The following is a 26,542-nucleotide window of genomic DNA, read 5'->3' on the forward strand; positions in this document are numbered from 1 at the left end:
GTTATTTCAGAGAGCTCTGCCAGGAAGTGGACAGCACAGAGATTTCGTCTGCTGTATGGACCCAGGTGCCTTTGTGATTCTGTCCCTTTATCACAGAACATCTCACAGGGGTTGGTGGACATTATCCTTGCAGCACATCAAAGAACAAGACAAGTAATATTACTGTTTTAACATCAGCTGAGTGCAAAGGTGATTTTCCCTTGTGATGGCTGCACTGCTAGATGGCAAAGGCTATAATCCAGTCCTGCTTGGCTGGGATATTGCTCTGAGGTCGTTCTCCCTCCAGTGAGGCTAAGCTACAAGGGATAATCATAGGTTTTAGGTAACTAGAAGTAACTCTGCAAACCTCTGTCCTCCTCCTGACTTATTTGTTCACACAGTCAGGAAGCACTAGAGATACTTGAGACAGACATTCCTCACCTAATTCCTAGCTTGACATTTTGAGTGAAGAAAATGAGATTATCTGGACCAAATAATCTAATTGTGAGGGTGGGGGTGAGTGATGGCCACAGAAAGTGGCCTACCTTCAGCAAAAAACTCTCAGCTTCTGCAAAAGGCCATGTTGGCAACACCTCCTGCTGCCAAGCTGCCTGCTCTTGTCTGGTTCATCACTTTGCACACATCCAGCTATAAAGAGGGTGGTCTATGGCGTGCAAGAGCACTGTGCAGAATCCTTGGCACCAGAAATGCCCTCCTTGACACCTGGTGGAATTGCCTCCCTCTCCCTCCCCCTGACTCCTCTCTTCTCCCGTTTTCTGTTTCCGTTCATTGAGAAGGGATAGAAACCAGCTTTTTTTGCAGTTTCATCCTGTTGGTCTTCCATACATATAAACAACTCCTCTGGCAGGATAATGTATACCAAAGCCTGCTCTAATGTACCCCACAGTAAATCAAACTGACTTTTAAGAACTTTTGTGGAGTTACTGCTTAGTCACTACCATTTAAAAAGAAGAAAACCTGGTCCTATTCTTTCACCTGGTTGTTATAGCTTCTAGAAATTATGGTGATATTACCTAAGAGAGAGGCAGGCAAGCAGGCAGGCGGAAGAAAGAAAGGAAGAAAGAAAAGAAAGAAAGAAATAAAGAAGGTGAGAAAGAAAGAAAATAAGACATTCCTACTTCCAGTAGAAAGAATACAGGAATGAATACTAAAAAAAAAAATACTTTGACAAATTGAAAATAAACCCAATAATTTTTCTGTAAAAATGCCACCGACTTTTAAAGAATCTAAAAAGACATAGGACCTGAACAATGCATGTGCACACACAGCCCACATAATACCTAGTTATGTGCAAATCCACATATTCAAATTAGTGTGATTTTCTTTGAAAGGAGGAATTAAACTGACTTTTCTTTTACCCAGAATGCTACAATGAGAACAAATAATGCAAATATACACTTAAAAAAATCTTGATCTAAAGAAATAAGAGGAGGGAGCATTTTCTCATGATGCTCATGAAAAGCAGTAACTGACATGATGTTGATTTCAAGTAACCTTTCTTTGAAATACAGGTTGCCATATGACTGGTACCAGCTGGGGGTATATTCCAGTTGTTGTTCGATGCTGTCCTTGCAATAAAAGATTTTTTTATATAAATATATACATACACATATATATGTATGTTTTTAAATTCCACTGATTCCTTGCACTTTGTAGCCAAGGTATGTCAACCCTACGTCAAAAATGTTTGCTAGAAAGCTTCACCTATAGATTGCCTGTAGTACATTACACCATATACTGTGAACACCTCCATCTGCATACCTGTGTCCAGAGGTATGCTTGGGTAATACCCAGAGATCTGACTTCCACCCAAGAAAGCACAGGGATTTCAGAACTACAGCTGAAGCACCATCTTTCCTCCAGCTAGATATATTGCCACACATCTGGGGCTTTGCAGGTCTGCTTCACACCTCTGCTTCAGTGCTTTCCTGCACTTCGTGACAAACAGAGATGCTTTGAGTAACAGCTCAGATTTGTTTATTCCACATGACGAACAGACAAAATTCAACACTACTAATACAAAAGGGTTTGGAAGAAGAACTGATACAGGCTGGACCATGTCAAAAGAAAATAAGATTTGTTCACACACCTTTCTTAACCCTCTAGTTCATCTAGACAACCTGAATATGTGAGGCAATAACAGATACCAGTTTATGCTTGAACAGTACTTTTTATGCTGTTATACCAGAACTATTTCATAAGCCTGTGCTGTTTTTTCTGTTACCTTCAGATACTCCTTACTGAAAAGCATGTTGTGCCAGTTGTTAAACAATGTGCAGGAACCCTCCTCGGTGGCTTTAGCTGGGGAGGGAAGGGAAATACAACAAGCAGGCTGACTTTTCTGCTGTGTGAAGCACTGTTGAAATCAGCAGAAAGGAGCTAAGAAATCTGTCTGACATCCTGTTAAAACCAAGAAGCTGTTACTACAGGAGGCCTCTTGACAGAGTATCAGAGTGCACACACTGAAACAAGTTGCTTCATGGGCAGTCGAATGTGTAAACCCTCTTCCAATGTCCCTACCCCCATGAGTTCATTGATGTCTAATAAAAGATGGGCTTATGAGCACTAATGAGAACTCTCTGCTCTGCCTGGCTGCCTATTTTCATGAAATTTATAGGAACACAATAGCTTTGGGACCTCTTCCATCCCATTAACGATAGGTTAAATTACCCAGTGGGTTCAAAGCTCAAAGGAGGAGCCCTTGACAGATTGACTGATAGGTGGGCCCAGGCACACACTTATAAACAGCTTGATTGTACAAGTCTGATTTCCTTTGGAAAGAAGGAACAGAGGTTTTATTGGTCCCAGCCAATAGATGGGATAACTTACAGCGAATTGCCTCCTACTGCCTTCTTAAGATGTTGCTTTAATGACAATTCAATGGCAAAGCACCTTCTGGATTTTGAAGATGTCACTTTAATGCCTCCCTGGGCCTTGTGTCCTTGCTGAGCTTGAGAAGCTATGATACCGTCACTGGTGAAGGTGGTACAGCTGCAAGTGTGCTGAAAGCAAAGGTCTGGAAGAGGAGAGCTTTTCAGAAGCATGCTCTTCATTTTAAAGGGCAAGGCTGTGGCTTTGAGAAGCCGAACAATTTCTTTGAAGCACGATTTTATTTGTGCTGCAGGGGTATTTACTGTTCTAAGATTTCCTGGCATTTGGATGGTGTAGGTAGAACAGATTTACATAAAAAGGGGGGAAAAAAATCAAACCTTCAAAGGAGCTTTAAAAGGACAGTATCCCAACCCACTCTCTGTTTGGGGGATTTTATTTGGACAGAGCTGTTGCTGAGCCTTTTGTGACCAGATATTTATATGTGTTTTACTGCACATTTGCATGACTGCATGCAGGAGATAATATAACTGGCAGGCTAGTGATGACGGATTCCTACAGCACAGAGGATGCAGGGAGGTCAGGAATGGGGCTACATCCTCTCCAGTATGATAGCACCATCTTTTCCTTTTTTTTTCTGCAATGCCAGCAGCAAGATATTCCCCATCCACAGGGAAGATGCACATGGTTGGGTGCTAAGGTCCTGACAGGCTGGGCCTAGAGGGAACTCCCCTCCAAACTCCCCACAGATGCACACCTATGCCCTCTGCTTCACTTTCTAGCACATTTACAAAAGCCAGAAGACTCATGCAAAGCTGAGGTGGGGAAAGAGAATAAACTGCAATAGGAAGGCCAAATTTGATTAACACACTGAATAGGATTTAGAAGACACGACCTGCTCCAAGCTGTGTAATGAGGTGCTGCTCCCAAACCACAATGACTCACTGTTCCTCAGTTTCCTTGTCCATACACTGAGCAAGGCAAAGAGGCTGATTTCATCTGAAAGAGGCTTTGAGAGCCACTGACAGAGCTGCAGAAGGGCTAAGTATTATCTACATCACCCAGCAGAGCAGCATCCATTTTAAAGCCATCTTTCTGCCCTTCTTCACTTTGTGGGTAAAGGTGAGGAGCTTTACGCTGCTTGTACAGCAGTGAAGGAACTGCCGTTTCACTTTGCACCCCACTCTGTTCTTTTCTATGGTCAGGAATGGATGTGTTCACAGCTAGCTCAGTATTTGAGGCATGTCTGTAGGAAGCAATGTCTAACTGTGGAAAGCTGCAAGAACTGGAGGAGAGAAAAAGAAAAAGGAAAAGAAGAAAAAAAAAACAGTTGGAAGCATACACACACAGGGAGAAACCCTTCTGCAAAATTTCTATGCCAGTTTCTGCAACCCTCAACCTATTCTTTTTAACACCAACTTGCCAAAATAAACTATAGTTTGCATTTTCAGTGGTTGTCTTTTTGGCTGTAATTTTTCCTATGCTCACATCTCAGCTCTAAATACATTTGCAGGAGGGAAAACGAATGTGTGCCCTTCCTGGTAGCAAATCCACTAACTGTCTCTGCACTTCATCAGGCTGTGAAAGGCAGACTTCACACCGTGAGAAACAGTCCAGGATAAATCAGCTCATTCACTCTCTTCATTCATCTTCTGAATGTCTTTTGCATGTGTTCAGATTGTATCATGGTGTAGATAATGCTGAAAGACTCTTCAATATTCGCTTTTAATTGTTGGCTGTTAAAATGCTCAGCTTTCAGAAAGGGAATGTGATTGCTGAAGAAAATTCAAATAAGCAAACACCAAATTGACGGTAAAAGGATGTTTAAGGCTTAGGTATTTGGACTGTTCTTCAGGAAATCTTTCCATGGAGGCCTTGGTCCAAAGGCCTCTGGAGTCTGAGTCAGCTTTGGACCAAATCCTAAATAGTTTCACGAGTACACACTGGTTTCAGACCTCGTATTCGTACCTCTGGAGACTTATGAATTTTCACAGAGTAGAGAGAAAACCTTACCCGCATTCAGGACCAGACTGCCTGCTCTGGCTGCAGAATGTCCTACTGACAGTGAAAGCAGTTGCTTACATGGAGAAGATACCGTTAAGAGACTAGTTCATGCATTTTACCTGTCCTTTAATGCATGGAAAAAGAGCCAGACACAATCACAGAAGAGAGTGCACATTACACCCTGTCAAGAAACCCTACCAAATCTAAACATTTATGACATGCTTCTGCAGGGGTAATTGAGCATTTGGATTGTGGATACCCAAACTGTAATTTTTCAAGGACATCAACTGATGAATGTGAGGATTTCCCTGAATTTCCATCTTTACTCTGAAGGCAAAACGTATGTCGTCTATGAGCTCTGCTGGCTCATGTGATCGCAGTGGGTTCAACCAAAGGCCATGTATTTGTTGATGATCTGTCTGGAGCTGGTAAAGAACTATTTCCTGATATAAAACCAGCATAACTGTGTCCTGGACCAACATATCTTTCTCTTTTTCAAGGGTAGAGGAGAGGACAGTCTTACGGCAATCTGCTTGTCCCAAGCTTCATGTCTGGTAGAGCAGCCCAAGGGTTTGCCTGAGCCACTGTGAGATGGGATCAGAGTCCTGCAACCTGTTTGCTGGTTTTCTTGCATTTAATGCCAGGATCTTGAAAACAGCTACTACGAATAATGGAAACCTCAGGGTCATATTGGCTTCAGGACTTTCTTTTGAACACTTTGCAGGCAGGAGGACCAGCTTATCAAAACAAGTCATGTGAAGTATAATATTCTATCCTGGCACTGCTAAATGACAACACTTGTGATAGCTCTTTCCCATTCTGCTAATTGAAATAGCAGCAGCAGGTACATATACGCCCACTAATGTAATCCTTTCTCCTGTAAGCAATGGAAAAGGTCTCACACAGCATACTGCCTTGTACACTTAATCTTCACTGCACCCTGAGCTTTAGGGAGGTACAGATAGCCCTTTCTCCAAAGCAAGCAGTGCTGTCCCAAAGAAGCCAAGAGATATGGCCAAGGTAAGCCAGGCTGTCAGAGAGAAAGCAGACACCTGAACAAAAAGTACAGGTTGGCCCTTTAACTTCTGAGCTATCCTTTCTGCTCATAACAGAAGCAAGCGACAGAAGGAGCCCAGCAACATCCATTGGCTTAATAACAATCATTACTATGCTAGGAGACCGGATGGATAACGCAGTCCCAAAGCATGGACATGAACTAATGTCATCAGCATTGGTATAAATAGGATGTCTGCATTTAATTAATAAATAATAGGCTGCAATGCTAATCTCCTTCTACTAACTCTTTTCTAAAGGTGCAATCTATTAATCACATGTCACTGCCAGCCTGGTCACTTCTTTTTTTAGATTCAAGACAGAAAAAAAATAGCTAGAAATAAATGGATCCTAAATACAGCAGGGCAATTGAATAGCACAGCCAGCATTATGATCCACTGCTGATTTCAATCCTTAGCTACAAGTTTTTCCCCCTAAGGACGGATATAATACTTTAAAGAGAGACTGAAGGCTTGCAATGTTGTTAAAGGTCAGCATGTTACTAATGTCTGCAAAATGGAGGATTTTTTCCCTGATTATTTGCCCATGGAAATTCTGTCACTCTACAATGTCTGTCGACATGCAATAAGACCCATTTCTGTGGGCACTGGCTAAGGCAGGTGAGATATTCCCTTTGAGATGGGGACAGCATAACTTTCTGAAAAGCACTGGAAATATCTCACCTGTTTGGCACGTGGTGAGACTAGGAAGCTAGAAACTCAAGAGGAAATATTTGTCTTGGTATCGAAATGTGGTAAAAGGGAAATGAGAGCAGTGTTCATCTGGGACCATATAGAAGGAGTCATGCAAATTGCTTCCTCTGCATGTGAATATCCGCTTTCCAGGAAGCTTCCCGCTCAGTGCTCTGAATGAAATCCATTGTGTCCATAGACACAATGAAGATTTTCACCCGTTCAGTTTCAGGATTATCACCCTGCTGTGCCTTTTCTAGGGTCTCTTAAGAAAAACCTGGAAAACTTTGCCACAGGAAAACGTTGCCCCTCGTGGTTTTGTGTGCAGGAGGCAGGGGGAAGCATGTGTATTTAGGTCAAAAAGCAAGTTTCCATCCAAATTATTTTGATTGGAAAATATATCCTACTATCTCTAGTTGTTACACATAATTGATCATAAAAATGTATCCTTATTAATTGAAGTGATTTTCAAAATGATTAAAAGCTTCTTGGAAAGTTCATCACAATTCCAACCTGTTTGATATCAAAGTTGTGCTGGAGCCTCAAAAGAGTTATTCTCTGGCTAAACTTCTTTATTGTTCAGTCAAATGCAAGTCAGAAGTCTCAGCACAGAACATCTGGGTGAAATTTTACAGTCAGTTTATGCAAGAGGTTAAATGAGATCTAACAATTCCTGCTAGATCTAAAACCTATTCATTTCCTTTTAATCTAGCCAGAAACACCAGAAGAATGGCTAGTGCTCCAGTGTTTTGGCCTTTCCTCTCAAAGTCCAAACTTCAATAAGGGAACATTACAGGCTCTAATAAAAACCATATTGCCTGTAATACCAGGGAAGAGTGCTGGATCACACACTGAGATCAAGGAGAGACAGGGATAAATTCAGCTCATTGCAAACACTGGAGAATATGCTTGCATCAGGATTTGAATTTCTGTTGTGAGACATGATGTTTGACCCCTGTTTTGTTCTAGGTGGCTCTGGTCCCTTTGAAGAGTTCCCTGTAAAAAGACAGTTGGTATTCAGGGACCACTATATCCCAGTTTTCTCCTGCACCCTTGTTTCTCCCACAGCACCCATGGGCTTGCCTCCCCTATAGCGAGTGGCATGGTGGCATAATGGGCTCTCTGTCAGTGCAGTGTGTCCCTCAGGCATCTGCTGAACCTCAGTTTCTTTTCCACTAGCAAACTTGTACACCAAAGACAGCTGCTTGGCCTCAGCTGTGACCAAATACGCCAACCAGGACCACATGGTGTGAGTGTGCAGGAGGAGGGTCCTTGTTAAGAAGGAGGCCATGCTATTATCTTAAGGTCTTGTGTATGTTATTTAGGATGTCACTTGCTTTGTCAGACATCGTATCCCCAAAAGGAGCTTTGCTTGAAGGCTATCCTTAATGTTTCCTTTCCCCAGGTAGACCCTAACTCCACAGCCCCTGGCCTGATGTGTTAGTTTCACTCCCAGTTGTGCAACCCAGCACAATGCTTTTTCTCGCATCTGGGAAGACGCTATATGACAGGTCTGCATCCAGACACTGTATCTGATCTTTAGAGAGTAAGCTCTTAAGAAAAAGAGGGCTTCTGTCTGTTCTCTATTGTACAATGAACCTGATGTCATGGTTCATAACTGGTCTCCCAGGCACTGCTGCAAGACAGATAGTAAATAATTAGATTTCTGATCTAGGGAGTGGAGAGACTGCTTTGGTTCAGTCCGATCTCTAAAGTCATTAAACTCATACTATATTCATTCCCCCTTGCCTGAGGTTCTGGCCCATTCTCCCACATCTCTTCTTCATTAGCTATTCATAATAATAATAGTCACAGTCATTTTGGAAAAAAAAAAAAAAAATCCAAGAAAGCAACTCATCCAATGTACCTTACATTGTGGCAACATAATTTCATGTTAATTGGATGGCTGCTTGGAAGTGTTGGTATTTTGTGATTTATAATCAACGTATCTAGCCATTCACCAGTGACTCAAGAGATGGACAAAATAAAGATTTGGGGGAATTAATTACCATTCATATGGCAGTTCATAGGCAGGAAGTATTTTACTAGCTATGAATTCCCGCATACTAGGTTTGATGCTACAACAAAGCATCCCTCCACTAAGGCCAGTCCTAATACATTTGAGTTACTTATCCCTTATTTTTAACACTCTTCTAGTCCTGTTCCTTGGGCAATCTCAACTGGTGTTATGAAACAAAGCTGCCCTGGCATGGGACATGTCCTGCTGCAGTTCCCACAAACATAAGCAGGCAGTGTCTCCTACAGGAACGAGTCTGAGTTGACTCCACTGTAAAAGCGTGAGGAATCAGCCCCTCAAAGTTGGCTCCAACTATTTGGAAGAACATGATTATTTGGGGAGATTTTCAAAGGGAATATTTAGACACCCAAGGCCCATTGACTTTATGTGAGATTTGAGCAGTGAAACACATTTGACACTTTTGAAGATCTCTATTTATCTAACCAAGTTACTTCGGTGGAACTAATGATTAGAGAACATGAGTACCTAATAATCTTTAATACATGTATCCTCGCAACACCAACGCTATTTTATAGGAGGAAACCGGAATCAGAGCAAGATGTTCGGCTAATTTTATGTGTATATTCAGACAAAGATAATATTAGTCACCAGACAGAAATGGAGTGAGAATAATAGCGTGACCCTAAGTAACCTCTTCAAGGTCAAGGAGAAAATCTGTGGCAAGGCAAGAAGTTAAGCCTCAGTCTTCCAAGCTGCAGTCTGTTGCCCTGTGTAGAGCTTTCTCTTCCTCTGTGCAGGATCAGGCTGCAAGACTGCCCTTAAAATTGAAAAGGAAGGAAACAGTCCTTCACTAATTGAAGCCAACTGTTTATCCTCCCTGGGGGAAAATGTTTCAGTGCAGCGCTGCCTTGAAAATTACCTCTCTACAAATGATATTACAAGGGGCCATATTCATTTTCCATCACAGATTCCAAAACAAGTTAGTTTTAAAGATAAAAATATTTTTCTTAATTATGACAACACATTTGAAAGACACTGATGTTACACAATGCTTTTTATTTGAAGCCCCTTTTTTTTTTTTTTGAGTTCACTTTCTGCCAAGAGAATGGGAGTAGTAGCAAACCCAAATACAAAAATGAAAATGGAAATTGACTGTAAAGAGGAATTAAAATTGATCAGATTATCTCTATTGCTCAGGCTGATTGGGATGCAACCCCTTCTATTCTTCCCCTGACATTATGAAGCAAACACATTAATGGAGAAAGATGCCTTCCCTTTTTAGGACAAAACCCCAGCATCTCCTACAATCCACAGGTTTTATATGGCAATTTTTGTTCATAGATCTTAACTAGGGTTTCAGAAAAGTCAAGTGTCATCATTCATACAATACAGATGGAAAACTGTGGCATGAAAAGGTGAAAGTTGCGATTCATCTTACCTCTCTTTAGGTGTCTAAAAGTGAGATATCTAAATCTGAGTTAATTGCCATAGGTTCATTCCAGATTCAGTGGAGAGAGAGAGGGGAAACTTCTGAGCGCTATTTATCCCATCTGTCTTAGGATGGGGTGAATCATGGTTCGGAAGCACACCTCTCCCCCCACTGTCCATAGGAGGAGCCTAGATGAAGAGGAATAAGACTATATGCCTAATATTTAGGTTCTAAACCTAGGCAAAGTGAATCCTGCCTGAAATAACATTTTAAGGACAGTGGCATAGAAGCCCTATTTAAAATATCTTCTGTCCCTAAGTCCAAGGCTCCTAAGGGGCCCAGTTTCTGGGTAAAAGCACTAGATACAGTTTACTCAGAGAGCTAAATTATTTACATAGGGATTTTCTACCTCCCAAACTGATTTCACGTACATACTGCAAAATATATATAGCAATTGGAAAATGCTGTGTATGCCATGGAGAAAAGTTTTCTTGACCTCCAGTATCTCCTGAGTCTTGAAACTTCTTGCAAACTGTGGTACTATAATCTGGGATCTCAGCAGGCAAGGGGCAAAACCTTTCTCACTGAAATTCCCACTCAGAGAAGAGAGTTCAGTCTGTGTCGAAACTACAGAGTTGAGCCAGTCTTATTTTAAATTGCTCACTTGTAACCTCTGTGTGCCAACAGCTGAGGGTACTGACTATTTTGCAGACATTTCCTAGCTCCTGCATCACACTGAATCTCACTTCCCAGAAAGACCCTGGATTACTCTAGAGACAAAGTTCTTTGCAAGCATGCAATAAACAAGTGACAGTCATGAAGAAACAGGCACACAGCATTATGTGCTGAACCCTGGACTCAGTTTATACCCTGGCAATACTTTAGGCAGCAGTATAACTGTATGAACCGTACCAGATCTGGAAACAACAAACTTATTTATCAAGATCCAGGGTTTTTAAAGTATTTTGATACTTGATTGACTTTGATTACAGCTGGGTTTAGATGAATAAACAAATACATATTAATTACATGTGTATGCCAGATGCATGCAACTGTAAGTTGCCAGAAAGAACTGAAATTCAGACCTAGAGTAATGATGGCAGGCAGGGGAATAACTTTGGATACCTTATAGCGTCTTTTGTTGTTAACTATAAAACGTGCCTCTTTTTATTCCAATTCTAAGTGACCTGCAACCGGTGAGTTTTCTGCCAGATGCCTCAGTTTCCTTTGTACTAATTCTTCTCTTTGTCATTCCTCCTTACATCACATATTGCATCAGACCTAAGACCTCTGCCTTCCTGGTACAGCAATCAGCAACAACGGCATTTTGACATGGGGAGAGAGACTGGATGTTATGCACTACAGGCCTTGCCCAGGGACTGCTTGTGCGTTTTCATTAAAGGATCACTTGGTAAAATACAGAAAAAGAACCCACACAACAGGAGTAAGGACAACACCAAGCCCCTCATACCTAACTCATTGCTGACTCTATAGGGGATGTTGGTGCATCACCGCACCAGGAGCTGGCCTCGGACTCAGTGTGAGAACATTTTGATGCTTTGTGAATGTCAGACCAAACACACAAGGAAGAAGCTTGGAAAATCTCGACAAGCAAATGAAATCTGTAAGGGGTGAGCATAATTCACCCTTACTTTATTCAACATCAGGCAGAAAAATGGCCTGTATGTTCCCTTTCCCCCAAATGCTTCTCTGAAAGAACAGCAAGACATGCCTTCCATTTTTTAAAGAAATGCCCATGTAACCATAACTACAAGTTCATCAATAGAAAAATACATAATAAATGGCTTGTTATTTCGACTCTTTTGTGAGACAGTTCATTAGAAACTTCATTTGTCTACATGGATTGCACTTATTCAGCTATATTCTAATCAAATGCACATTGCTTCCAATAAAGGGAATGCATTTGCTATTGATGTGCTATAAACTACTATACAGAGAGGTGTTATTATATCCCTGTGTAATAACAAGCCAATTATAATGATCAGCAAAACTTTTACAATAAAGTCAATGCTCGAGGAGTGATTATCATAATGCATTCTAACTGTTCAGTACCATAAATGCTTTGCAATTAATTGTGGAGCCTATCTATAAATGTATTATTAATGCTGTATAAAAGCCCATTGACAAGCAACCTTTACATTAAAAAAAGATACTAGGATTGTAATGTGTCCCTGAGTTCACCTAGGAGGTTGAGCTGTATTTACAAAGGTGGAATTTTTTATAGGATTACATTTTTTATTTCCTCCACTCTCCTCCTCCCACCACTTCTTTCATTCTTGCCCTGTTATTGAAAAACCTCCAAATATCACTCTGCAGTGTGAGGGCCCTCGATCATCCACCATACTTGATTTTTGGTCCTGTACATATAATTTTGGGCACAGCTACGGGCTTTCACTGGTGTCTTAACCCTATGACACTGACAGCCTGACACATGTGAATGCCAAAGGCACTAACCAGAAGAAATGAGCAAATAAAAGCATATCACAACCTAAGCAGGCAATGGAGGAAGGGTGAGAAGGAGAAGGGAATCGAAGTTACATAATTGATCAAAAGTCGCGTGGTAGCAGAGAACAGAACCGATATCAAAACCTTAAGGCTTCCCAGCCTCTCCCCAGGCTCTGCTCTAGACTATCCTCCTTCTTGTCAGTAAAGTATTAGGTTACAGATGCTTTATGAAAAATGTGCAATATGTTTTCTTTTTTTTCCCTTTTATTCCCTTAATATTTGATTTTAAAAGGTTGTCCTTAGGACATGTGCTAGAACACAATGTCCTGTGGATCTTTTCCAGTTCCTATCGATGGGCACACTTCCATCGATTTCAATCATGATGGAAAGGGCAGACGTGAACAAAAGTTTGATGTCCTTTATATTCTTTCAGCAGGTGAGTGTGGAATGGAGTACATCAGCCTTCAGCAGAGTCATCAAATATAAACCACTACACATGAGGATTCACCAGACCCTTTTTTCTCCCCCAGAATTAAGTTTTGCCAGACAGTGGAGAGCACGAATGGGGTCATCCAGGGCCACTTTGAATTAACTGATCCATTTGCATGCTGGTACATTCTGCCTGCTTGAAAATACAGCCTTGTGAGAACAACAGGATGTCAGCTGTCAGCAGGGTCATGCAATCCTGAATTTCCACAATAAACCAGGAGATGTTCATTTCCCATTGACTGTAATCAGTCCCACAACAAGCCACAGCTAGAAAGAGGAGATTTCCATGAGTACTAAAATGCTCTTTCTAGATCAGGTTTATCTTAGGGCTAAAGGAAAAACACTACAGATTTTAACAGATATTCAGACCTGGAAAAAAATCCAGTGGACATGTTCCCTGTGAACCCAGTGGCTTTCAGCATTGCTGTAGAAGGCTCCATCACACACAATGGGGTCTAAAGCTCGGCTCTGCCTTTCAAAGACTGTGGCTTCACCTGAACTGAGAGAAAGGAATAATGTCCAAATCTGGGTGAGTTTCTTGATTCTGCCCTGAACTCAATGCATCCCTGTTCACATGGGGAGAAAACCAGGACATACGGGCCAGAAGGGGCCAGAGCAATGCTCAAGACTCTGGGACATCTACGGTGGCATTTGTGGTCCTAGGCCCAGCTCCTTCCCCAGCCCTTGACTAGATAGACAGAGAGGTGAACACACTTCAAAGCACTGACATCTCTCCCTCCCAATACTACAGCATCTCTGACAGCCATTCCTCAGGAGCCCACCCTGTCAATGACACCAGGGTTTTCTGCTGGTCCTGACACTTCCCCAGCCTCTGAAGCAAGAAAGCTGCCTCCCAGTTTAGTATCAAGGTCTGTTGGTTAGGTTCTTGATTTTTCTTTTTTCCTTTAATTCATGAGCTCATCTGCTCTTCCAGTGGATTTTTTAACAAAATATTAGATTATTTTTAAACAGTCATTCCTTCTCTTTACCCTTCACACAGACATACTGCAACTTAGCACCAGTGTGCTGTTTAATAGTGGATATATAATTAACAGAGAAAACATACTTAGATTTGGGTAGGGGGGTATTTTTGGTTTTTTGTTTTGTTTTGTTTTGTTTTTAATTCCTCCTGCAAGAAAAGTCAAAACCAGTTGATTAATCATGTTTGGGGCAGATCTCAGGAAGAGGGGATGTATGAGACTTAGGAGGAGGATTTGGCATGGAGTTGGAAATCTTTCAAACTGCAAGGGAAGATAAAGAGGGAGAGAGATATTTAAACTGTTGTGGGCACTGAGGGAAAGAAAGGGGAATACGAGGCCTCGGGTGTGGTAAATGATTTTGCCAGAGGTCTTGAGCCAAGATGTCATAAAATGTGAAGACAGGAGCTGTTACTGTCCAACCAGTAGTCATAGCCTTGCAAGTGTAATGGTCACAGCAAAGGCTGACACACGTGTGTTGCATGATCTTTGCAAGTCCCTGTCTGTGCCTGGCTCTATTTGAGCTATGAAAGATGAGGGTAAGTCATACTGGGCTCATGGTGACATTGAAAGAGTTAATGGGGATGTGTTCATGGAGAAGTAAGCTTGGATCTTTTCCCCCAGCTGTGAGAAGGGAGAACATTATCTGTCTCCCTGGGGTGTTTGCCAGTGCCACCTGCCTGCTCCTGCTGAATGGGTGTGGGGACCACAAAAGAAAGAGATGAGCAGATGAAGAAAAATCTGTGGCAGCCACATAAAGGTACGTTGTATGGATTACCACCTGGAAACAGGACATTCTCTCAGCCTGCTCTCCGGCTTCTGGGGTGGGAAGTCTTTTAAAGAAGCTCTCCAAAGGTACAAAATAGGGAACTGCCAGTAAAGTGGCTTCCATGGAGCTTGATGTGCCAGGCAACACATGTGGCTCAGAGATAAGGAAGAGATGAGAATTACAAAGGTACGAATCTGGTGCGTGCATAGTTCCAGACTTCAGGACTTCTTGCACGCAGGCATACCCTAACCTCCAGCAGTGCAGGAGAGGAGATGCTGAGCTCTGTCAAGATTGCCATCTCCTTACTTATGCTTAACTCTCTTCTTCAGACCTTTCCGGTCTGAAGGTCTGAGCAACCAAACCTACTCTTTGCAAAGCACTTCCAAGGAAGAAGGAAATCATTCCATGTGGCATTGTTATACCAGTATGAAGCCAAACTAAGCTGAAGGCAACCAGTCTTGCTTGATTGCAGCACCTAAACAGGCCTGGATCTGGCTAGCACCTGGATGGGAAGCTTCCTGAGAGGTTCTGACCATCTGCACAAGCCACAGAATTCTGATCAGTTAAATGGAAAACTGCTAAATGCCAAATAGTTACTGGGACCTTGGGCTGTGTTTGTCACAGATAAACCCTGCCAGCTGCAGCAGAGAGCTCGTGAGAGTTACAAATGGCCTGGATGAAATAAGAAATAGATACAGACTGTTGTCCCAAAGGAAAATAGGGCTTAGAAACCATGGAGAGGCCATTCTGGCCCCATCATCATTGCTGAGCTGATGGAAGGGAGTAAAAAGAAACAGATCACAGTGCATGAGCAAGGCACCACTGTTTTGCTGTTTACTGTAAATGAGTGCTTGGACATTTTGCTCTGAAGCTGGAATAAACCATAACCAAGCAAATAATTTCAGAGCCTGCACATTGAGTAATGTGTAGAGAAACGATGCAAGTCAGTTGAAATATGAAGTCCAAACTTTCCAGCTGCTGCTATCACATCCCCCAAACAGCAGACAAAAAAAGACACACTGCACGCCTCCCCCAAACATATACAAAAAAATTTGCTTGAAAGCACAAACACAGACAGAAGCTTTAGTAGATTTGTGAAGTCTTGCATGCAGAAAACACTGCAATGTGATGAACTGCAGACTCTCCTGTAAATCTCTCAACAACCTCTCTGCAGGACATTGCACCCTTTCAACTCTAAACCACTTTGGACTTTCCCTTTTTATTTTCTTTAGTCCAGGAACCTTCTGTATCTCTTCCATAAAATGCAGGAGGACCACAAAACCACCATGAAGTGTTTCTTGGTAGAGACATTAACACTGGGCCTGGGTAGCACACTGTGTGCATCTTAGTATGCCTTCCTTTATGGACCTTCCTCTGTCCTTTGAGAGGAATGTGGGAGCAATGGAGCATCTAAGCATCACTAACGGAGTACAACTAGAGTAGCAGGAGAGTCCTTTCCTTTTAAAAAATGTTACTCCCTGTACAACCTAGTGGGACCTTGGGGCTGCATTTATCATAGGTTAACCCTGCCAGCTGCAGTGAGAGTTGTCTAGTGAGAGCTAGAGATATTGTGGATAAAGTAAGAAATGGCTCCAAACTTTTGCCCCAAACCACAGAACAGGCTTGAAATCTTTCCCTAAGTTCGCAAAAATTTAAGTCGCTGATATCTACAGACTATTTTTAGAGCTGAATATGATACAAGGAACCAAGAAAAATCATCAACAATAGAATGAAAATATATAGAAAATTCTATCAGTTTAATTGGGATTTGTCATGTTCAGAATTCAACATGGAGTTATAGCTTACATCCCTACAAACATATTGGACTACCTAATCTATGGCGAAGTAGTTTCTGTATAGTCAAGCTAAAACTTGGACAACACAAAGGCCAATGAAAGTTTTTAAGATACCCCTAATAGAGCTAGAGTTACACTCTGATTTTTCAGAATGAAATACAGAATTATTGCCTTTTTATCACATTCTATCAATTCCATCACTGCTTAAGTCTCTATAAAATGTCAAAGAACTCTGACCTTCCAATCAGGTATTTGAAGCTTCACGAAGTGTTTTGCAGAAGGAATACCCTTATATAACGTTTTGTAGCTTGAATATACACACACACACACAAACTGGCAGGAATGCAAAATGCAAAATTTTCCCATTAATTTAGACTGTTTCCCTAGAGAAATATACTGAGGATACATTCATTTCTAGTTCCTGTGAGATTAGGCAAATGTAAATAATGCCAGTTTTTATTGAACAGGATTGCACTCTTTGTCTTGCTCCTAGTCCAATACGGGGATTAACAAACAAAATAATAAAAACAGCAAAACTAATAAGAGGAACTCAGCATTTCCATTTTGTTGGGTTGAGTGCAATCTGTGCCAAGCAACTTTTTGAATTCTTCCCCAAACCTAAATGGTCTGATAGTCTAAATTCTCACTCACACACACTAAATGCTAACACACCCACTTTCAGTTGAACTGAGAATCAAGACACAGGAAGGGTTAAAGACCGACAAAATCCAGAGTCCAAAACAACAGAAAAAAATGCTGAGCAGAATCTAGTTGGGGGGAGAGTAAATTTTGGACTCCCATCAGTTTTGAGTTGTGGGAGAATTTACTGGAAAAGTCAAAGATTCGTGTTTTAGTAAAATGCAAGTATTTGCCCCTATATAAAACACAATCTCACTTCCTCAAGAATGCTGCTCACCATTTCCAGTAACAGCCTCCTTGCAAACTACAGTATCAAAGAGCACTGTGTTCTTTCTTTAATAGCTTGACATGACACCAAAATTCCCCGTAAGCCAGAAGGTAGAGGTGTATTTGGAGCATGGGCTTTGGGTAGGCCAAAGACTTGTGCTGTGCAGAACTGCTTCATCTTCCAAGCCCCACCCCTTCCCTCACTTCCCATCCCGATACACAGACAGGGTATAATAAGCCACAACTTAAGTTTCTTTGTTGTTGACTTGACCTTTATCTTGCAGCCCTAATGAAGTCTTTTGATGTGCTCCTGTCGTGGTTTAACCCCAGCCGGCAACTAAGCACCACACAGCCACTTGCTCACTCCCCCCGCAGTGGGATGGGGGAGAGAATCGGAAGAGCAAAAGTGAGAAAACTCATGGGTTGAGATAAACACAATTTAATAAGGAGAGCAAAGCTGCACACACAAGCAAAGCAAAACAAGGAATTCATTCACCACTTCCCATCAGCAGGCAGGTGTTCAGCCATCTCCAGGAAAGCAGGGCTCCATCACGTGTAACAGTTACTTGGGAAGACAAACGCCATCACTCCAAATGTCCCCCCCTGTCGTCTTCTTCCCCCAGCTTTATATGCTGAGCATGACATCATATGGTATGGAATATCCCTTTGGTCAGTGGGTAAGCTCCTTGTGCACCCCCAGCCTCCTTGCTGGTGGGGTGATGTGTGAGGGACTGAAAGAGTTAATGTCTGTCAATGTCTCAAATATTGTAACAACCAAGGTGCGGTCTGCATAACAAAGAGGGAGGGCCATCAGCAAGAAGTTGGCTGGCATGGACACAGGGGGTGTGCTGGAGGGTGTGCAGTCCCGGGTTCTGGCAGAACCAGCCTGGTAACCCACCACATATGGCCAGAGGTCACACAAAGTTTATCTGAGGAGGGGGCTTGTAGCTCCTTGGAAAGTCCCTAAGACCACCACCCCAATAAACTGCACATGCTCAGGAGATAACCCTCTGGAACACTACCACATATGTTGAGAACTGTCTAGAACGAACCCATGTAAGTCTTCAAGAGGCGTGACTGTGGACAGAGATGTAGACTATAAAAGACACAACTGCAAAGAGCCATGTGGCACGTGCACCCGTCACCGGAGGATTACCATGCTTGTCGCTGACGCCGCGGGATCCAAGGGAGGTGACTGTCTCTTTTCTTTTCCCCCTATTTCTTTTTTTTTTTCCTCTCTTTTCTCTCTTCTTGTGAACGTTTTGCTGCAACCCACGCTGCCCACCGTTATGCCTTCCACAGTTTGGATTGTTCGAATAAAGCGTTCAAAGTGATCGCTTGGTGTCGTTTCACCTTAATTTAGCCCGGGGGGATCCCAGAACCTCTACGACCCTCTGGTCTGTCTGGTCCGGGTGGTAACATGGTGTGAGAAGCAGAAAAGGCCTTGACTGTGTAAGCAGTGCTCAGCAATAACAAAAACATCCCTGTATTATCAACACTGTTTCCAGCACAAATCCAAAACATAGTCCCATACTAGCTACCATGAAGAAAATTAACTCTATCCCAGCCAAAACCAGCACAGCTCCTAAGATACACGGACTCCTTTTTAGCATTCTGTTTGCCATGCCTGCTTTAACCTGTGGGCTTGCGAAGAACATGAGTTTTCATACAATGCCTCCCTTGGGTGCCAATTGTTCTTTTCTCCCATAGTTGCCCTTGAGTCATGCCGTCCTGAAACATCATCAGCCCAGAAGCAGTTTGTCAGTGGGGAATTAAGACAACGTGTTTTTCACGCCAATGATGAGTGCACCCACTTGGCCCCTGCATTATGATCACCATCGATAGGAGCAATGTGGGAGTGGAGCTGATGAGAAAAGATGAAGTTTGTGTGTGTTGGGGAGATAATTAGCCAAAATACAATGGGGAGGGAACCACTGGTATGACGGATAATGTGGAATCAAACCACCACTGGAGCCCTTTGCAGTTCAAACCACCCCTCCTGAAAGCAGCTGCTCTTAGCAAAAGAGTTTGAAAATCCTTCCCAGAAAGCCAGTCATGTGTTCTCTATTAGTGATTTGCATTAAAAAAAAAAAAAAAAGAGTGATTGGGAGCTACATACCCTGTAGGCGCACTAAGCAAATTGGCCAGCCTAATTATTATTTTTTGGTATGTCTAATTAAATAGACAAAAGGCCCTCCCTTCACTCTCGCTGTCGGCACGAGCTCCACTGGAATGTGCATAATGTCCCCTCATTTGCCCAGGCAGCTGAGCCTTTCCCTTTTCCCCTAGGAGGCTGGCATTGACAACTGCCCGTGGCTTACCCACTCCTACTCAGACATGGAGCCAGATCGTCAGACAGGAAGGGAAAGGGGGGTAAATTGACCTGGTTCTGTTAAAAACCACCGGACGATGCTGTATGATGTGACATGGCTTTGTTGCAGGTTAGAAACGTGCCATGGCCCTTAATAGCAGAACTTGCCACCGCAGAGCCCATCAAATAGTTTCTGCTTAGTGTTGGCCAAATTCCCTTGAATTTACTTTACAGGGACTCTAAAAATGTAATATTTATCCCTGAGCTTTCTGGCATTTTTCCAGCACTCCGCTATTCTCCTGCTCTGCAATTACACGGCACCACAGCCCTTCCTTACAGAGCCTCTGTCGACCTGCTGGTTTCACCACTCCATAACACTAGCCCTTTAACTACAAGCTATGTACAAACTCTTCCAATGACTTGAGTCACTGGAGAGTTTCAGCCTCACACTGACGCAGTCAAAGCCTCTGGAATCCAAAGCCTTCAACCAGAAAAAAGAACACAATTTCAGTGCCTTTTGTCTGCGAGGCGTTTTACTCCTTTTAAGTAGTTGTTGCTGGAGATTTCCAGTAATGCCAGCACAAAGATAGTCATCCCATAAATGAGTAAGAGTTTATGTCTATGGTGGAAATTAAAGAGTTTTCACACATCTAAGAGCCACATCATTACTAAATGACAAAATCTACTCCCACATTTATATGATACATAAGCACTAGCATTTTTACTGCATATGTGGGCAAAAGCCTCTCTATTTTTTCCAAAAAAGATAGGGATAGAGAGGAAGGAAGAACCACGTCATTATATATATGCGTGTGTATATATAAATGTACAGATACAAGAAAAAAAAGCAGAATGGTAATTTATCCAGCATAATGGACCATCTCATGCTTTCTCAGTCAGCTCTGTGTTTGATCAGTCAAACAGGTCCCTGTTAGAAGAATACGGTGAAGTATCACCACATCAGTTCTGATAGAAAACCTTTCACAGGAAACACCTTATCACTTGTGATCTATTGAACAGTCACTTTGCAAAGCCTTCCAAATCCACTGTGCAGCATGGAAAAGCAAAAGACCGGCTCCTGATTTCAGTTACACCTGTGCAAATCCTGAATAACTCCCTGGGACTGAGAGAAGTCTTCAGTTTCCACAACAGGTTTATCCAGGTAAGCAGATACAGGTGCAGAAAACTCTGCTACCTCAGAATTCACTTTTTCCAAAAGTAGAGTTGCTTCAGTCCAAGCAGAAACAACACGGTCCAAGAAATCATAAAATATCTGCTTTATCCTAACCAAATTAAACACCTCTGCAGCTCAGCCCAACATAGGTCTGAAAAACCTACATTGCCGTCACCGCTGTTAAACTTTGTTAAGTCAGCGCCTGATGCTTCACTTCTTAACGAGGCAGTTATTTGTTTCCCAGGCAATTGCTGGCACCTGCCTGCCTTTTAAAATCAAATAATAATTGAATATGAGGAAAGCGAGACGAAGTAAAGGAGATTTAATAAAGAGAATCTTTGCTGCAGAGGGAATTTCTTTGGCAGTGATTACGTTACTAATTGATCAGCACATTGCCTGAGAGAAGCCAGAGACAACAATTATACTTAGCACTGTGGCTGAAAGCAATGCAGTCAACTACCTCCTCGGCTTTCGCTGTCCGCTGGTTTCACCTGGATCGGTCTGTTCATCTGTAAGAAAGAGCAAAGAGAGACACATAATTAATGGTGGAATCAAACATTCATATACAGAGGCTTGCTTTTTTTTTTTTACCACGCATCATAGTTAGCAGCAGAATTTACTCCACGAGGGGGGAAAAAGTAATTAGTAAGCAAAGAAGAAACCACAGAGTACAGGCTGCATCTTAGTCTGAGGTAAATCAGTGTCACCCCATTTACCTGACAGGGGCTCTGTTGAATCACATTGGGAGAGGGATCTGACTCATTTCACACAGGCCATGAAATTTTAAACATAACTTTTAAAATTTCTAATAGTTTCCTCTGGAAATACTACTGTGTCAGAGCAGAAATGCTTTGTCAGAACATCGGGATCAGTGAAACTTTAATTGTAAAGATTTCTTGAGATCGGCATGATGAAAAGAAAATGGAAAAGTGAATTCCACCTCCACCATTAGCTCAGTAGGATAGTCACCTGTAACATAGCAGACTCCGCTTCATATTTGGGGAATGGGATTTGCATTTGGTTTGTCTACATGCTGCAGGAGTGCTGGCTGTTGAGGTTTTTTTTGGTGGGGAGAGGGTAGGATATGAGTAAAAATGTCTCCCTCTGTTGCTTTTTCAAACACGTTTTTCCTTTCTTACATCAGAACATAAGCAAGTATAAAACCCTTGCCATCATGCTGTGAATAGGATTTCTGTCCTCCAACTTATCGCTTGCTCTCTCCACAAAAGCATTGGGGACCATCATTATCCCCAGAGCTGCTCAGTCCCAGGAGAGAGGGCAACAGATGTCCACAATCTTCTTCACTGGTAGTGCCTAACATGATGTGGGTGTCTGATGAACAAGGGTGAGGATATACCCCTCCTGTTAATAGCTGGAGATGCCGCCTGGATCAGAACCAGCTGAGACTTTCATCTGAAAGCCCTTCCCTGCCTCTTCCTCCATGTCACTTAAAGCAATCCATACACTATGCAGATGGACTATTCAAAATATCTTTCTGTGTGTGACCACCCCTGAGTGGAAAGAAATTATCCTTTAGATTTGGCAACCAAAGAAAGTACAAATTTAAACAGGCATCACAAGGAGCAGGAAGTCAGAAGGCAATGGGAATCTCCCAACATATTGCTTCCCAATAAAGTCAGACCACAAATTGGCTGATGAGTGTCACAGGATGCCTTCAGGTGATACTGTCCCACCCTCATTTGTGGCTAATCACAGTTGGGCAGCAAGGCTGTTAGTTTTCTTCTTTTTTTTTTTCCTCGTTTCCCTCTTTTTTGAAAGTAGTTCATAATCATTTAGATTTATTCTAATTGCTCTGCACACATATTTAGTAATAAAAAGTTATCAAGCTGGCTGACAAGTAGGTTAAGATGATGGAGAGCCTAGCAGATCCTGCTGCATTGTTGTCTCAAGAGGAAAATGTACTTAGCCATAAACTGACTACAGTTAGACTCACACTCAGGAAGAGAAGGATCAATGGCTCCAGATGCTACTGAGCAATTTCTGCTCTCCTGTATGCCTATATCATCCAACAAACTCCAGACAGTTGAAGTGCTAAAACCAAGAAAGAATCTGGTACTGGATAAACCTTGTATCAGCCCCTGCTTCTGCAGCTGTAAAGACCTGTAGCTCACACACGTATCACAAGATATTAGCAGAGCTGGAGGCGATACATTTAGCAGCAGCAGGATGGACATCCTGCCATAGGGCTCCTGTAACCACATGTGAGCAGCTAGCTGTTACAGACATTTAAAGATCTGACATCACACAGGTGAGGAGGGTAATTTATGTCATGTAACTCCAAATGTCTAAAAAATGCAATTTTAAGCCACTCTTAAGCTTGGTTTCTGAGATGAAAAGCATGAATGGTCTTCTGCAGTGCCTGTTCCTCTCCACTGATCATGAAGCTAGTCTATGCGGTTAGAGTTAGGTGAGATGAACCCCATCTTGGTTCTCATGCGCAGGATAATGAAGCCAAACTGCCTAGTTACTGTGCTTTAACTTCCCCCCGCTGCTCAACCACTGCGATTGGTTTGCATTTACAAAAGATTGGTGTTGACATCATCCATGTACCGAGGTCTGACTTGAGAGCTGTTAACTTTTGACAGTGGCACTCATGCTGTATATTATGGGTTCCTAATGTGGACACAATGGCTAATCTAACTCCAATGGTCAGAGGTCCCTGATGCTCACTCCAAGACAGGCAGAACCTGCACCCCAAGCAGTCAGTAAGAGAAATAGTCACAGTAGCCAGGAATTTACAGGTGTGCTGCATACAGCCCTGAGAGGCAATGTCTGGAGTCCAAAATGGACACAGCCTTGCAATGCAGAACACTCCATAAATGCGCCAACATAGGTACTGATCTGAAGCCTGCTAAAGGCCATGAAAATCCCCATTGAACTCAAGTAAGCTTTGGATCCAGCCTTTAGAAAAAAACAGACAGAGCCCTTCCTACTTGCTGTTCAGTTGGATGTGGTCAGTTTGCAAAAGGCAGAGGAGATCATCAGACCCTGTAGCAAAAATGAGAGGAGACTAATATTTGTTTGGGTTTTTTTCTTTTTTGAGATTGGGGCATGAGAAAAAGAAGACAATCCCCGAGAAAGGGAAAAAAAAGAAGGAAGGAATGAGCATCCAACAGAGGAAGAAAAAAACTGGGGAAATTAATAAGTAAAAAGCTAATGTAATTTAATGTACACTATGATTTATACACTTGACAATTTCTTTATAGACCAAAGAGAAAGTACTGCCTGCACGGAGCCCATAATACAAATTGAGATCATCTTGACATAAAAGACACCAATTATAGAAAGAAACATTGAGAGGAAAATAATTAAGTTTCCTCTCTCTATGGAACTTTTTTTTTTTTTTTAACACAGGCACTCTGGGAGCAAGGAGCTGGCATGGGGAGCAGAAAAGCACTAACTGGGGAGATAAAATGGCAGAAAGATGTACCTTCTTCAGTCTGGGGAAATGCCTTCTTAGGGAGAAGGGAATTCAGAGGTTCAAGCTCTCTGCCTGTTCTTCAGCTGGGGGTTGTCATGGGTTTAATGCAAAGAAACCAAAGTTTATACTCTAAACTGGAGTCTTCTGAATAGTGATCAGGGAAATATTGATATGGACATCTTTAATATCTGTCTTGTCTCGGTGGACACTGAGAGTGTGGTAGGAGAAAGAAAATTTGCCAGTCAGCAAATCTGATTAATACCATGGTATCCACATGGAATCATAGGAACTACAGATGTGGCTGTGAGGTTTTATTGATCCCTATCACTAGAAGTCTTCAAAAGAGATTTGGCAACATGGGAAAAGACCTAGGTAGGTTGATCCAGCATTTGAACTGACAGATGGACTGGATGAACTCTGTTAGGCTCTCCTCTAGGATGTGCTACACTTCTGCCCATTGTAATTGTCCTTCTTTCCTCTGCCCATGGATGCTTTTTGTGTTCTCCTTTGAAATATGATCATGGTTCCTTATTCTATATTATCCCTGTTAGGTTGCCACAGTGAAAGGAGTATATTGTTTTACCATTAGTGTACCCAAAAAGAGTTTATCTGCTCTTTAGCCTCCCTCCTATCCTTTAGGACCTGACTAAAAATTTTTATTCTCTACATAATCCGTGAAGATTCCTGACATTATGGTACCAGAATGCTTAATAGTCATAAAACCATTATAAATCAGGACAATATGTTTCTCCTCATTCATGTTTCAGAGTCCAATTTGGTCACAAATTTACTTTGACGTGCCTCAATCAACAGCAATGCCGTAACAGAGGTGTGCTGAAGACCACTGAGGCACAAAGGGATTTAGGTAAGAGCCCAAAAATTTAATTTCGGTTTCTGGTTACGTATGACAGACCCAGTTTCCAAAGGGGCGGCAAGCAGATGGCAAACCAGCGTTTTGTTCACAACTGTGTTCTCAGTGTGGCCTCAGGAAAAGCCTGTCTCAGATTCCCTGTCTGTATTGGGAACTATGGGCACTGGGTACCACTACAGCTGTGAATCGGCCCCATTTCAGGAAGAGGGGTTGCACATCCTTTTTCCACAAATGCCATAAGTAGTTGTGTTGATGGAGGAGTTAGAACTTCAGGTGCATCACACTTCTCATACTCCCTTGATCCTTTGTACATTCATCTCTGCTGAAAACCACCTTTACTGTCACCTCTGCACACCTTGGACAAGATGATCGTACTTGTTACACTTCATACCCTTCATTTTGGCTTTTCCTTCCTTTTGCCTAAAACCAACCCATTCAAACAATGCCAGATGTCATCCTCTCACACCAACTTGCCACTTGCCCCACCTACCCCCACCCCAATCCTCCCTGCAAGTAGTAGCACGACATCATTTTTCATGTCCAATTACAGCCACCATGGTGCCACTGTTAAAAGACAGCGCAGGTACTCCTGTCAAAAAGGGTTTGAGTTACAAGAAGCGATGAATTACAGCAAGCCCTTTTTCAATTCTCCACAGAAATGAAATGTCAGAGCTTGCTGTTGTATTTTTCTCAGCACCATCAGCTACAGGCCACTGCAGGAATTAGACAGGGGACAGACACTTTTCTGCATCATGATTTTTCTTTTCCTAAGGTTGTCATTTTCTCCCCCACCAACCTTTTTCTGCTCCCTCTGGCTTTGATATTAATTTAGAGCAGGTAGAAGGATCACTTGGGAAAGAAGAGTAGGAAACAGAGACAGCTGATTTCTCACTGTCTCCATCTTTCTTCCTCTCACTGTTCCTACTACCCCTTCCTTTCTTGTCACTTTTTCATTAGTGACACAATTAGTGTCACAAAATTAGTTCTCAGTATACCTGATGTTTCTAGCAAGAACTAAGGCTCTACCAAGCTTGAGAATGGACAAATGCAGAGATTAAAAAGAAGAAAAGGAAAAAAAATAAAAAACGATGGAGACACCCTGCATAGCTGCAAATGTGATCTGAGACAGGAAGGAAAAATGAGAAGAGGCGGAGACTACTGAAGATCACTGAAATGCCACTAATGGTTAGGAAGATCATGTCCAAAGCAGAAGAGAGCTGTGTTGGAGATAATCTGCTGGTTGTGCTTAAGGACGAAGTCACTTCAGGAGATAAAAAGTGATTCTAGAGCCTGTATGATCTATAAGACCATGGAGGATGACCACAGTGATCATCTACTTAATAATAGTCTTTCCAC

At 42.3% G+C, this 26,542-nt stretch overlaps 1 protein-coding gene across 33 annotated transcripts in view; it reads right to left on the reverse strand.

The window, feature by feature from the left end:
- The window catches only part of CELF4 (CUGBP Elav-like family member 4), a 754,916-nt gene that overhangs the window by 235,594 nt on the left and 492,780 nt on the right, over window positions 1-26,542 (reverse strand). The window contains exon 1 of one of the 33 annotated variants that reach the window (XM_050912571.1): window positions 21,331-21,382. The exons of the other annotated variants lie outside the window; for them this stretch is intronic. Within the exon in view, the coding sequence (XP_050768528.1) occupies window positions 21,331-21,382 (52 nt within the window). Of the gene's footprint in view, window positions 1-21,330; window positions 21,383-26,542 lie in introns of those variants that run through there. 33 annotated transcript variants of the gene reach the window in all.

Source organism: Gymnogyps californianus, chromosome Z (assembly GCF_018139145.2).
Source record: "Gymnogyps californianus isolate 813 chromosome Z, ASM1813914v2, whole genome shotgun sequence".
Lineage (NCBI taxonomy): Eukaryota > Metazoa > Chordata > Aves > Accipitriformes > Cathartidae > Gymnogyps > Gymnogyps californianus.